General features: G+C 39.0%; 1 protein-coding gene across 3 annotated transcripts in view; it reads right to left on the bottom strand.

Annotated features, from left to right (window-relative positions):
* Window positions 1–14,394, bottom strand: part of CSNK1A1 (casein kinase 1 alpha 1) — a 32,208-nt gene extending 17,814 nt beyond the window's left edge. For all 3 annotated transcript variants that reach the window (XM_080920205.1, XM_080920206.1, XM_080920207.1), the window contains exons 1-4: window positions 13,815–14,394; window positions 13,078–13,184; window positions 2,348–2,474; window positions 1,462–1,560 (exon numbers count right to left, since the gene is read on the bottom strand). In XM_080920205.1, the coding sequence (XP_080776331.1) occupies window positions 1,462–1,560; window positions 2,348–2,474; window positions 13,078–13,184; window positions 13,815–13,937 (456 nt within the window). In that variant the 5' untranslated portion in view covers window positions 13,938–14,394. The remainder of the gene's footprint in view (window positions 1–1,461; window positions 1,561–2,347; window positions 2,475–13,077; window positions 13,185–13,814) is intronic.
* Window positions 14,395–15,477: the final 1,083 nt, after the last annotated feature.

Here is a 15,477-nt window from a genome sequence, read left to right as displayed (position 1 = left end):
AGGTGGTTAAAGGAACTATTCCTAAGAAGGGGGAAAGAGTGTGAGGTGTTACTGTCTAGGCCATTGTTTAAAGCCAAAATCCACATACTTACTGCTCTGCCACTATGCAGAACAGGGATCAAGTGGGCAGAATGGGTGTTAAAGGATAAGAAAACAGGAAGGAGAGGGCTGGGAAATGGCCAAAAGAAGAGTCAAACTACCAAAACTGCAGGAGAAAAAATTAAGACCAATTTTTTCCCCCAACCAATCACCAGGTTTTATAGTAATAACTAAGAACCTGGATGCTTCAAAGAGAGAAGATACATTTCTCTATATGCAATTTGGGGATACAAGATAAATTATAAGGCTGGAAAGCCCTTCAGTATATGAAATTCCATGAAAAACCTTATTTCCTAAAACTTGGTCAGACCAACATTAGTATCTCCAGCATTACAAGTAACACCAGTTCTTATAATGGCTCCAAGTTGGCATTCATACAGGCAAACAAAGGTAAACATTTACAGCTGGACCTAAAACACCACATTCCCTACCTAGTTAACAAATGGAAAGTTTCCTTCCAAAAAACAAACAAATGGAAAAAAAAAAGCCCCCTCCCCCAGTTTGTCCTGAAGTTGAGAATTTCTGAGATCATCAGATTGGAACATGCTTCGTGCATTGCCAATGCTGCCTGTCTGCCCGAGCTCAACATTGAATGAATAAAGAAAGCAATTCACTCAATAAAACTAAGCATTGCAGACAAAATTTCAATATAATTAGTTTCTAACTGCAATCATGCGTCACAACCTAATCACCCCATATGCGGAACGATCATCAGGAACCCCAATAAGCACTCATTTTGCTATACAAATGTTCAATTCACTAGTCAGTGTTTTCCTGTAACAACATGGAGGAGGGGTGGAGAATTCACCCAACCCTGAATTACTGAAACCCAAGTAATAATCTGTAAACTACTTTTGAAGCAGGCCCAAGAATTATTTTTTTTAAATACACCAATCCAAGGACTGAAGAATTCTTAGCATCAACCACACTTAGCCATAGTGACATAGCCACATTGGCTCAAGCACATGTATTACAAAACTCACACTTTATAGAGTCATAAGGTTAAAAAAATCTATTTTTTTCATTCAGGAAGGATTATATGTAAGTGTTTTCACTATTTAAGTGAATGAAAACTAGATATAATTATCCAAATTTAATGTAGTTGATTAAAGTTCATTTAAAAGCCCTTGGAATTTTATTATCTTCACATATATAAACTAACCTTGGTTGAATAAATTGTAGAGAATATATTTCAAGTTACTAAGTTAATAAAGTTAACTGATTATCTCTAGCACAATCTCTTAAGCATTTACAGCAAATTCAATTTACTATGTCTTTTTAAAAAAGATTTAAAAGTTTATTACAGCAATTCATATCAATATTTTACTCTTTGTTCTTTCATGCAAAGAACATTTAACTAACCTTATTACAGTGACGCCCAATACCCATTAGGAAGTTATCTGGTTTAATGTCTCTGTGTATAAAATTCTTTGTATGCACATATTCAATTCTACTGATCATCTGAAAAAGAAAAAGAGTAGAACAAGTGATTAAAAACAAGCAACTCAGAGTTTCCAACACTTCAAGAGGTCAGATCATTTATAAAAATGACAGCACCACCACAACAGGATGGCAAACAAAGCTCCTCATTTATTTCAAGCTTGTCCGCTATTCAGGCTTAAACTAGTAATGGCTTTTGGCCTGTTCTGAGTAGAAATGATTAAATCCATGGGCTGTGGATGTGGTGGCACATGCTTCTAATTCCAGCATTCAGAAGGCAAAGGCAGGTGCACCTCTATGGGCTCTACACACCAAGACAGGAAAATTGCCAAGGACTATACTGCAAAAAAAGTTTTTTCCATAATCTTTAGCTATTCTTTCCCAGGTTACTAGTGTGAACTCTTCTACCACAGAACCATGACTAACTTATTTTTGTATCTTTCCCTTCTTGACTTTAGATTCATACAAAGGACCATTTATTTTACTTCCGTTTCCCCCGTAGTAAACCTGAGGAGTCTGCGCTGGATTTGTTCCAGTGCTATCAATACTCCAGACTTTTCTACTGTGAGCATCAATTTATCTAGGTTCACTGTTGTTATCCGGATGATTTGAGAGATACTGTATAAAGCCCATGCTGGATTTGAATTAGTAGCCCCCACTTCAGCCTTCTGGATGCTGGGATTTTAGAGTCTGTGCCACCATGAACAAAAAAGACCCAAAACAACCCCCTCCCCAAAACTCCCAGTTCTATGAAATGTTGACATTTTATAAGCAACCTTTTTGTTTGTTTTGTTAAAAGTTCACATACCTGGTCAGCTAACATAAGTACAGTCTTCATAGTGAACCTTCTTGAACAGAAATTGAAGAGGTCTTCAAGGCTAGGTCCCAGAAGATCCATGACTAGCACATTATAGTCTTTCTCTTGCCCATACCACCTAACAAAACAAGAGTCAATACAAAACATTAATTATCCCTTAATATCATAAAATTTAAATTGTTAAGGTTAAGGCTTTGAAACAATTTCTTAGGTATGGTAGTTCACACCTGTAATAATCTCAGCACTTGAGAGACTAAGGAGAATTGTTAAGTTCTAGGTCATCCTCGGCTAGCATCCTGTCTCAAAGACAGAGTTATAGTTTTTATTTAAGGTAACCATTCCTCTAGTCACAAAACAAACTGGATAATCAACTATACTATTACACACACACACACACAGACACACACAAAAGAGTAATAGACCTTTCCCTGCATGGCCACTTAATAATAATTGTCACGAGCACAGCTCAATTTTGTAGCCTTCTGCATTGTTTCTCGACCGACCTTGAACAAATTTTTTGTAATGAAGAAATGACTCCATCAGCCATCCCACACACTTCAGAAAGGCTTATCATTTGCTTACGGCTCCCTCCACACAAAATTGCACTTTAATTATATCCTTCTTTGCAAAGAGATCAGTTTCTTAGTTTAGCATTGCAGAAGTAGTATTACGTTGTATCTTACTATTACATAGTACCTTAGTCTAGCATTACAGAAGTAGTATTGGCACACATGATTAGATATGTCTTTTGGAGAAGGGCTGTTTAACTATCCTGTGTTATACTGCACATTAGTTGAATTCCCCAATAACGTAAGTGCTTTTACCGTTAATTTTTCTTGTCCCAAGGACTTGAAATCTACACCCTGTTTTCTTGTTTTTTTTTTTTTTTTTTTTTTTTTGGTCCCCCCCCCTTACATTTTCATGTCTGCAAACACAAATTCTTCCAAACAATATGGAACCAACAGGGCTACATAGAGAGAGCAATCCTTTGTCTCCAGAAAAAAACTAAAATTTCTGTAAATGACATAAAAAGCCTAAACTGGCTTAATTTCTTTGTTAATACCAACAGGAAATAAAGCTAATTTTTTTTTTTGAAAAATAAAAATCTGTGAATGTTGGCTGTAAGACCAGCCTTCAGGAGCCTGAGGTAGAGCGAGTCCAGCCTAAGCTCCAGGGTAAGATGAGATCCTGTCTCAAAAGAACAACAACAACAAAAGAACATTACTTACAGGTATCTAGGAAACTACTTCTTAGGTATTTTAATGCTATTTCTTTTTTACAGTTCTAATATGCTGCACTGTTGATAAATAGCACTGATTTTAAAAACACCTATATTAACATAAAATATAAAGGTTTCACTGTACAATGCTCCCAGGAAGAAATTCACATCCGGTACTATAAACCTGGTCAAAAGCCTGTGGTTTTCGAACTCAGGCCTTGCTAGGGAAGTTCCCACTGTTCTATTGCTGACTGGAGACTGTATACAGATCAGAATGTTGGTATTTTTGTTTTTGAACTTGTTTAGTTCAACGAATGGTCCCAGCTGCTCAATACTGCCATCACTTCAATACCACCCATCAGAACTGCAGTGGATTTCAAAAGTGATATTCAAAAGATTCAGGAAATAGTTAAAAGCTCAAATTAAGTGGCTCTAATTTCAGACCACTGTTGTATTGCTGACTATAGAGACTGCATGCAGATCAGAATGCTTTCTAAATATTCTTGTTATGTACAAACTTTAGATGATGACTTTAAGTTCCTAAAAAAATATGGCTGGTCCTTAACATTGTACTATTAAGAGTTGCAGGATATTTGATTACCGTGAACACCAAGATCAAATTCCTGTTATTTACTGAAAAGTTGTGCTATTACTTAGCCCTTAGCACACACCTTTAATCACAAACAATGAAAGTAAAGTTAGTTTGTAGAAGGAAGCACACACAGTTTGAAAATGATGTCTGAGTGGCAAAGTGACACTTTTTGTCAGAGAAAGATCTGACAGAATAGGATATGTCCAACTCTCATGAGAGGAAAGGAAAGCTACTTGAGGGGCAATACAAGGGGTGGGGTTTAGGAATCAGGCATTTTTACTGGGCGGGCCTTACAAGACAGTTCAAAAAGAACAAAGTAACTAGATACAAATGAAGACAGAATAAGCCAGTGAATAAGAAGGAACCAGAAGACCAGAATGGATTGCTAGAGTTAAGTTTGAGGCCAAGCAGAACAATTCAGGAGAGGACAAGAAAGAGAAGCCAGACTGATTCAGTTAGCTTGGAGAGGAGTTTTAAGCCAGAATAGTAGAGGTGAATCTGTCAACTAAGAATGGCAGAGCTTATTCAACAGCAACTCTCAGAAGCTGAAAACATTCTAGGCTTAGATTAGCAGACAAAGGCAGTAAGCCTTCAGACAACCATTTCTACTCAAGAACAAGTTACTTTTACGGAGTCATGTGAAAGCATGAATGATCACAATAAACTGTAGGTAACCAGTATGGTTTGTATCAGTTACTTTATTTTCTTCACTAGTTAATTCACTAAATTAAAAAAAACCATTTTATATCAGCATTTTACTTATGTCCTTCTTGGTTAAAGCAATACATTCTTACTATACTACTTAAAATTTGACAAAAACCACAATGAATGAATTTTTTGGCAGTTCATGTTGTCACTACTTTAAACACTGTGTACAGTGGTAGTACTATGGGGCAAAGTGTAGACAACTGAAGGTCAAGAGATTTAAGTATTAAAACACATTTATTCATTGGAAGTAGAAAATACAGCTATTATCTGCATATCAATCACAAATGATTAATAGTCTTGCTCTTTTGGTTGGGTGTTATAGCTCAAACCCAGGGACTCCCACAAGTCAAGCAAGCACCTTACCACTGCTGTATGTCCAAGCCCCTGATCAGTATTTTCCTAATAGGCAACAACTGTACACATAAAGAAAATGAAATTGCTGGTTTTCTGTAGCCAGCAAGGAAATAAAGAACTGCTAATGGGCTCAGGGTATTTTTGAGGAGTGTGAAGAAAATATCTGAAAACTGGACTATGGTAATGACTGTACAACTCTGTACAGGACAAAAAAAAAAACATACACACTAAACCATTCAAGTTTTTCATTAGTAAATTGTTATTTTAAGTTATTTTTCCTATACTCTAATTAGACATCTTAAAGGCAGTTGGAGCATTTATGGAGGCTCATGATCATAATTTTAACACTTGAGAGAGGCTATGAGAGAATTGTTTCACATGTCTGTCACAGTACTGAAAGTATTGAGTAGTGGCAGTATTCCTGTAGTACCAGTACTCAGAAAGCAGAGGTAAGAGGATTGCCAAGACAAACAACTGTTTGCATGTATGAGTATATATACATATATGCATACAGACGCGCACAGAAAAAGAAAGAGAGAGAGAATTATGGAGGACTGTGAGCCACCATCTTGGTGCTCAGAATAGAGCTCCAATCCTTTTAAAGAGAAACAAATTCTCTTAACCAAGAAGAGATGGTGAGCCATCTTTCCACTCATGTCATGTAGCTAATTATTATACATGGTTAAAGTCCGAGAAAGGCTCGCTTCATCGGATTCAGACAATCTTAATGGTATCTGTTCCTTGGATCTGACTGTGCTGGTGAGTTTTATGTAAGCTTTACACAAGACAGTCTCATATGGAAGAGGAAACCTCAATCTGAAAATGCTCCCACTAGATTGGCTGTGGGCAAGCCTGTGGTGCAGTTCCTTGAAGACCCAACCTGGTGGTTCTAGATGCTACTGTAAAGCAGTCTAAGCAAGCAAGCAGCAATCATCCATGGTCTGACTTGGCTTTTGCCAAGTTCTTACCTCGACTTTCCTCAGTTGTGCTATGCAACTCTAAGCTAAAACAAACTCCTCCCAAGGTTGCTTTGTCATAAAAACAGACTCCTCTAACTATGACACTGACCAATGAAAGCAACTGAGTGCTTCTAGGCACAGTTTGAAGCTTATTCTTTCTCATATACTGTAGTTGTCTTCAGATACACTAGAAGAGGTCATCAGATCCAATTAAAGATCATTGTGAGCCACCATGTGGTTGCTGGGAACTCAGGACACCCGGAAGAGCAGTCAGTAGTGCTCTTAACCACTAAGCCATCTCTGAAACCCTTATCCTCTTGAAATTAAGAAACTCACATGCCCTTACACATTCAATCTCATTGAGAATTCGATATGGTTGTCCCAATTTTCAGAGGAAGTCAGAGTTACTGGTGCCACATGCTCAACTCATGACACATGCTCAAAAAACAAAATTTTTGACACTTCATCGAAATGTGCCTATTTTAAATTTGCTGTTACACAGTGAGCACTCAAAAAAGTTTTTCTACATACAACTGACTTAGCTAGGCTATGTAAGCATGCTTATTAATTTATATTAACCAAGACACTCTGAACAACTATAGATTTGAAGATAATGTTCAAAACTGGAACACCTATTTCACCAAGTTAGGAAGCCCCCACACAAAACCAATTCCAACCAATAAATAATATAAGGCATAATGAAGAACAGGAAAAGGAAGCCAGGCGTGGTGACACAGGCACACACCTTTAATCCCAACACTAGGGATTCTAAGACTGGTGGATCTTGAATTCAAGGCCAGCCTTATCTGCATAGTAAGACCCCCACCCCATCTCAAATGAAACAAACAAAAAAAAAAGTGAGGAAAAAATAGAGAATGACATTAATAAAGCATGAACCAGAAGGTTCTCGATATATTTTTACCAAGTACAAAGTATGAGATATTTCTAATGAAACTGTTTCCAAACTTTTCAACTTCAGATAAAGGAGGGCAGAATAACAATGTCTTAAAATTCATTTAAACTTATGATAAGCTAAAGAACTCTTAATTTTGTTTTAAAGACAAGGTCTCACTTGTGGCCCAGGTTGGTCCAAAATTGGGAATTTTGGGATTACATATATGTTCTACCACACCTGACTTTTGGACATTAAATTTCAACTGATATAGTGGTTTCTTTATAACAGTATTTAAAGCAAAAAGAGCATTAATCCAGTCAGTCTAATTCAAGTATCAGAACTGGAGAACATTTCAATTAGAAGCTAAGGAACTTAACTGTACATACACCAATTACTTCTAAAATTCAGTATGTACAGTATTCCTACCACTGAATTAAAAAAACAAATAGACACAATGAAGTCAAAGTAAGAGCTTCTTTATACTCAAAGGCTATGCTCAACCTATCAGCAAGACAGGAGTTCTTCCTTCAAAGCATTGTAAGAATGCACACAAAATGCAATGTTTTAGACAGCCCCTCACCAAACAAAAATCACCAAGCCATTTGGTTGTATGAGGTTAACAGTATAGCCCTCTAAGCACATGGAGAGTCCACTGTTATTTCTCTGAGACAGGGTTTCTCTGGGCAGCCCTGGCTGGCCTGGAACTGGCTCCATAGATCAGGGTAGCCTCAAACCTGAGACCCACCTAAACACAGCTCCCCAAGTGCAGGGAGGATTAAAGGCATGAGACAATTTGAAGGTCAAGGTTTTACTGATATATATATAGTTCAGAAAAAATTGGGAATAAATTAGCTAAGCAAATAAGCAATAGTTATTAAAACCCTACATAGTGTAGTATGGTTGTTCTTGTATTTCCCATATCAGAATCACTCTATCAGGCCTTAAATGTCACATACTGTGTGATTTTTATACGAAACTCCCAACTTATAGGACTCCTATAGTGATTACGAGATAATATATAATGACTGGATAGTGTATGACTCTTGTTCTTCATTATATTTACTTTTTCAAAAACATTTATAAGTATCACAAGTACAGCGTTCATAGAGGAGTTGGATTCTTTGGAGCTGGAGTTAGTCATTAGCCACCAAAAATAGGTTCTCTTGTAAGAGCTGTACACATTCGTAACTACTGAGCTCTTTCCTGTTTGTTTGGTTAGATCACTGCTATATTATTATTATTATTATTATTGCTACTATTATCGAAAGCAATAAAGCTCAGGCTATTCTTGAACCTCAAAAAATTTTGGAATTCTAGGTTCAAATACAGTTTGGCTTATGCCTTTTCATTTTCATTTAATATCTAACACTTTTCAGCTAATTCTGTTTGGCACTTTCAAAGTCCTTATTAAAACAGCTACAATACATTTCCACTCACTGGTCACCGAGACTAGAGAATTGCAGTATTATAGGTCTTTAGAGGAGAGAATCAAGTTAAAGTTATTGATTATCACTGAGTATTCAACAGGAACACCACAACTACATAATTATTTTGTCAGGTAACTTCTACTGAGTACCTAAGGTGAGAAGCAGACTAGCAACCTGAAGGCTTTGTTGTTAGTACTTTTAAGTTTTGGTCAGTCTTTCATCAATTTTAGAAGAAACGACACACATCTATTATATAAAAATTACCCTAAAAGTAGTCAGATTGTAGTTTATAAAAGATAAGCAATATATATGCATAATTTTTGTATCTCAGTAAGGGCATATATTTGTCAAAACTAACTCAGCCACACATTAGCATCTTCGCATTTTATTATATGTAAATGTATCTAAGCCTTAACCAAAGAGGGTTATTTTAAGTAATCATTTATTCACCAGTAGCTACAAAAGAAATTCAAGTAACTTACTTAGTAGCCCATTTAAAGACTGAATTAGTGAAAAGTAGTTGGGGACATCTTTAATCCCTATACTCTGGAAGAGGAAGGATATCCGAGTTGAAAGGTCAGCCTAGTCTACAAGGTGAGTTCCTAGTCAGACAAGTTAGAGGGTGAGAACCTGACTCCAAAAGATGCAACACATTCTATACTTCCGTCTATTCATTTTTTTCTGGCCTCTCAATGCCTAGCTATACATAGTGTTCCTTGGGATACTGGTACTTAATTAAATTTATAGTCTCCCATATGTGTTTCATCACTGACACACAAATCTGAATAGTGAAGGAGAGTGCATGTCTCTCAGTATCAAATAAAGGTGTGGAGTGTAGAGCAGGCATGATATGACCTTGACTTAGAGGTGATAATGGCTCTCAGGAGAAAATGGAGCCAGGAACTCAAGGTTTAATTTGTATCAGATGTTCTTTTTAAAATCTGTGTCAATAGAAGTTCTCTCAGATTGTGTCAACTCAAAAATACCATCCCACAAATTAACAATACTTGAATTTAGGTACAATTTGAAAGAAGTCACTTTTCCTAACACTTTCAATAGCTGTTTTTGTCTATGACATTACAATTTTATTCACAACATATATACTCAAAAGCAAAAGTTTAAGACAGCAGTTGTTTCAACTCCTTTTTAGCAGTGAATGTATTAACTAATGCTTCATAAATGCAAATGCAGAAAGATGTGGTTGAAAAACACAAGCAAAAATTATTTTATGTCCAAACCACCTTCTTATATACAATTTTTCTATAAAAGTATATCTTACCATAAATGTCTTTCTAAATAAGTAGTTAATCTAAAAGTTGCCAGAAACAGATGCATTTATAAGTCTTGGGAGGTAGTTTCATAAAAATGGCAAGATGTTGACATAGCACCAAAGTCTGAAAAAGAAAATGCTTGTAACTACCACCTGGAAGCAGGTCTTAAAAACTCATGAACTGAAAGGTCTGCAATCAAGCAATCAAAACACTTTAAATGGGAAATCTTTACTCACACCAAAACTTCTGAACATAAAAAGCCTGGAAAAAAAGGAGTTCTTTTCCCAGAAGAATACATTTCCCAAACATTTCTTCCTTGGGAGTAAAAACTGTGTAACTGTGTGAGTAAATGTCATGTGTGTAACTATGTGAGTACATGTCATGTGAGTGCAAATGCCCAGATGACAGGAGAGGGCAGCAGACTCCCAGGAGCTGGAGTTAGAGACAGCTGGGAACAACCCCTGGAGGTGTTGAGGACTCAATTCAGAACCTAAATGCTCTTAACCGAAGCCTCAATAAAAATTCTATTCATCACTCTCCCACCCACAACACAACTAAAAACATTAAAAATTAGTAATTTTTCAACTGTATAAATTAAAGGAAGTGGATGAGCCCTAAAGAGGTTAAGGGGCTGACTCTAGATCACCCTAGACTGACTCTAGATCATCCCAGCTTTAAGAGCCTTGAACAGATACAGAACTCAAATATTCAATCCCTAACCGTTTCCCACTTAGGCAAGAACTCTTCCTGTTTATTAAAACTATTTTTCCTTTAAAGAAAGTGAACTGACTTGAGAACAGCACGTAGAAAAGGAATATAAAGGAGATAGTAATTCTAGATCACTCAAGTAAGCCCCTCAAAGTACAGAGAAGAGGGAGGCCACCACCTTCATAGGCTTGAATTGAGTCTCTTTTAAGGATATACAAGATTATCTTAAAGCCAATCTTATAAATAGACTATATGTGTGAACACAAACCTAAGTATAAAAAGGGGATAAATACAATGAGGTAAAAAAATTTAATTAAGTAGACATACATATATGTGTGTGTGTGTGTGTGTGTGTGTGTGTGTGTGTCTATCTATCCACCTATTATGCAAAAAGAATGGGAAATGCTACTTTCCTTTAAAACCAACACACTAGCCAGCCCGGGTGGTCAGCATTAGAGGGAAAGACAAAACAATGTAAGTTTGAAGCCAGCCAGAAACTATACAATGAGCCCTTTGTCTCAAAAATAATTAAAAACAAACAAAAAACGAACTCCACACTGTATTTGTTTCCGTACACCCATTCCTACCATTGCTAAGTATCTCTGTACACTTTCCCCACCCCTACCTAATTACCACACTTTGCCTTAGGAACCACTCCCAGAAGCCATCTATTCTTGGCTGCCCTCCCCAACCAGTCCACCAAGCTTTCTTCCTGAAATCTCATCTCCTTTCCCAGGAAGCCTTAATTTAAAAGCCAGGTTAATCTATTTAGCCACACCCACAGAAAGCTTAAGATGGCCTCAACTCTCTCTTGCACTCACCATTTACAGTAGGCACCTACTAGTCGGCCTCCCAGTTAATTTATTCATCTGCTTATTTAGCATACTACCCACTGCCCTTAAAGATCTGTATCTGCATGGCCTTTAAATAAGCTACTAGACTAAATAACACATTAGCATTTGTTGAGACTTGAAAACGCAATGCCTGTTTTTTGAAATTTATAACTCTCCCAACACAGGGCAATATATGGGGAAAAAAAAAAACACAAATGGCCTGATTGTACTTCTCAGAAATCCTAGGAAAAATAATGAAAGCAAATTAAGAGGCCAAAGGCCTTATTTCCTCCTATGACTGTATATATTAGGGACAAAAAAATGTTCAGAAACTCAAACTTAGATCACCTCCAATTTCACTGTAATCTTTGCCACATAAATCTGAATTCTTTTCAAAGAGCTAATTTACAAATGACCAGTGGTGTATTTATCTCCCAACATCGTTATTAAAACTTTTTTTAAAATGTGTTTTTAAAAGTAGTGTTATTTAGGTTGAAGATAATCCTATCAGGATTCAAAGGGAGAAAAAAAGCCCAGTGTGGTGCTATCCTGTATTCCCAGCACTATCAGGGAATAGGAATAAGCAGAAACAGGCTGATCTCTATGAGTTCCAGGTCCAGGGTGCTTGGTCTACATAGCCCATTCTAGGCAGAGGGGAGGGAGGCACAGAAGAGGGAATTCATTATGTAGCAATCACTTGATTCTCAGCTACGATTCTGTTTATAAATGTTATCTTTGAATACTGCCAGAAACAGTTGAGATTTAAAACTATAATTTTCAAAAATGTTTTCAAAAACAAAACTTTCCCAATAACATCAAAATATTTGAAAGAGCAGTTTTTGTCCTGATTATTTCTATTTACCATCCAGCCCCTTCTAATTCCCTTTAAATGTTACCAACAATATAACTCAACAGGTTGAAGCTATTCATCAAACTGTTGTCAAGTGAAGCTTTCTTTTATACAGCTGACCAGCAGATTTCAACAGTTGGTACTGTTCAAAGCTGCCTTTGCCATTGCACATAAAGTTTATAGGAACTAAATCATATCAAACACTGCCATTCACAAAAGCAAAAAGCAACGTATTGGACAGGGATAATAAGAATCTTACATGAGTAAAATTTCACAAGTTTATGTCGCATCTACTGCAGAGATCATACTGTCATGTCATCTCCTTTCCAGAATCTCAAGGCCTTATGAAACGCAATTCTTGGCCTTTCAGGATTAATTTATTTAAGGCTGCTAAAGGAAGCTTATTTTGTGATTCCAAGCTGAGAAAAAGGCAGGAATATGGGGGTTGAGTCACGTCGCTCCGCCATTTTCTAAGCGGAGGAGGAAGACATGTTGGAACAAAAACACAACAAAAGAGCAGCCATTTCCCAAACCAGCTCCGATAGCAACCCCACTAGACTAAACTCAGTCCACACCTTCAAAACCACTTCAGGGAACAACCGTATGAACACCAAAGGTTATCTCCTAAAAACAGCAAGAAGCCAACCCTTCCTCGTAGGGACCAAAGAGGACCCGCATAGTTAACTGCAAATGAAAGCCTCGGGAAGCGGAAAATGACAGAAGCTAAATGCAAGCAAGTGCCACAAACAATTTTAACGAAGTTGGAGAACTAAAAATTACCCAGCGATTACGGCTAACTCTGGAATCTGGAGGGCCTAGTAACATCGAGTCCAATTACCCAGCCTCAACCCCTTTCACCAGTTCGCAATTCCCTCTGTGATGGACTACGTGCTCAAGGTTCTTACCGTATGTGAGGGATGCCAACCCCACCTTGAAGAATCTTATACAGTTTGCTCTCGTACAGCAACTGGGGATGCCTGGCCTTCTGGGATTCTAGTTTCACTGCCACTTCCTGCAGAGGAAAGGGGACGATGGTATCAAAATCCCTACGGATTCAAACTCACTTGGGAAACGAGAAGAAATGTTAGAAATGCTTGTTTCTAGTCGCCACTACGAGGACGTGAAAAGATAAGGAAAGCTACCTTTGTAATTACAAGACAACCCAAGCAGCCTCGAAGGCCTTTTCGGGGGGGGGGGCCAAAGGCGAACCCCCCATGTCCTATAAATCTAAAGTGAATGAAAGGAGTTATCCAGAAAATAGGCAATCTTGGAACGTAAGGCGAGGCTTTTTTTTTTTTAAAGACACTGTTCAAATTGGAACTAGACCAGATTAAATTTAAGAAATACAAAGAAAACCAAGGCGCTCACACTACTACGCCTTTCTCATCTTAAAAAACGGTTAAAATGTGATACTTTATACAAGGTATCCTCAGAGCTTACCCTCCCTTTCTATCGGGTTTTTCCTTTTTAGGTAAATAGTGGGGGGAGGCTGCTAAGCCAGGAAAACTGGCTCGCTCTGGACTCCCCAGTGCGTGCGTGCGTGCGTGCAGTGGGAAGAGGCTTGGAGTACTTTAGAGGGGGGTTGGGGTGAAAAAAAGCCCAGTGTTAACGTCCCCCCCCCCGCCCCGAACAGGGTGATTACCTCGCCATTGGTGATGTTGATCGCTAGATAAATGTCCCCGAAGGAGCCAGATCCGATCTTCCGCACCAGTTTGTATTTCCCACCGACGATAAATTCGGCCTTGGAGCCGCTGCTGCTCGCCATCCTGAGACGCGAAGATGGAGGCGGGGGCTAAGCCCCGACACCTCTGGAGAGGATGGAAGCCTCCGGGGCTGTTTCACACGGCAGAACTGAGGAGCGCGGCAGGCAACTTAAAACCAAGGCTTTGTTGGCGTTACAAGGCGCGAGGGCGTCTGAAAGAAGCTGGATCCCCGCCTCTCGCGGAGGGCCAGGCCGCAGTTGAAGGGTGAAGGGTGGTCGCGGCCGCTGAAGCTCAGCCACTTGCTATTTGGGCGGCCGCCGCTGTTTTGCGTTCGCGGCGACGTCGCGGGCTAGGGAAGAGGCGCGGTGTATTAGGGCGGCGGTACCGCTGACACCACTGCCGCCGGCTCCGGCCCGGAGGGAACCCGTCACTCCGCCGATGCCGCCATCTTGTTACTCCAGCTCCAGCCAACACAAAATGCCCCCAGTCCCCGGGAGCCGCTTCTTCACGGCGCGGAGCACTCTGGGAAAGGGATCTCGGGCGCTCTTTCGGTAGGGTGGGCTGAGAGAGGGAGGGCGGAACCGGATCCGCCAGAGTCGCAGCCCACGATCCCTTCGTCACCCAGTCACTCCCAGGTGCGCCTGCGCACTGAGATGCCTGCGGGCTGCGCAGGCCTGGTGCAGCCTGTCTTCTTCCTTGCCCCGGCTCATTTCCACTTCCGGCCGGCCGCGGCTCTACTCTTGCTACCTGTTAGTCATTTGGGTCCCCGAGGGCAGTGTCTTGCTGTGCGTCAGGAAAGCGCGTTAGGGAGTCACCTTCTTTTCAAATGTGGCCAATGAAAGCTTCTGGTCTCCTTGGGAGTTGAGTGATCTTTTTTCCGCGTTTGAAGCGGTTTACTGTCTTTGATCCTCTTTCAGGTCATTCTGGGGCCGTCCTTTTCCAGCACAGTCGAAATAGGTTGTCGCCTCTGATGGAAAGAGAAAAGCTTCGCTGGGCGAGCTGGGTTTAGGAAGTGGTTCAGGTTTTAACGATGCCTACTGATTACTATTAATTAGAGTCCAGGGCTCCGAGAAATGTTGCTAACTCCCCATCCCCCACTTTTTTAAGGGAGCATAAAGAACCTGGAATTAGTCTCGCCTTATGTCCGTATCCCTTTGAATACACTTGATCTGAAAGGAACAATTCTAATAAAAACTAAATGGTATAACGTAATGAAGAGAAAAAACTTGACAACAATAAGAAATTGCGCATAGTAAAATTTGTTATACTCATCCCCAAAGAAACAGTTTCATCTTCGGTCATGTTGAAAAGTACACTATTAATGCAAACGGTACTAGTAAATATTATAAAATAAAACCGACGTTGTTTAAAACAAGGTAGTTTTTTAAAATTAAAGACTGATAAAACAGGGCTTGACCTTATTTTCAGGTACAAAATTTTACTGACAATTGAGTGTGAAAATTAAGGATTACAAAAGCTCCCTCGTGCTATGGAACATGAATATAGCCAGGGTTGTAAAACCCAGGTCAATCCTAAAATAGAAATTAACATGGAAAATGATGTATTTTTTATTGTGTGTGTGTGTGTGTGTGTGTGTGTGTG

Source organism: Micromys minutus (assembly GCF_963924665.1).
Source record: "Micromys minutus genome assembly, chromosome: 8".
Taxonomy (NCBI): Eukaryota; Metazoa; Chordata; class Mammalia; order Rodentia; family Muridae; genus Micromys; species Micromys minutus.
This window is presented reverse-complemented; position numbering and strand designations above follow the sequence as displayed.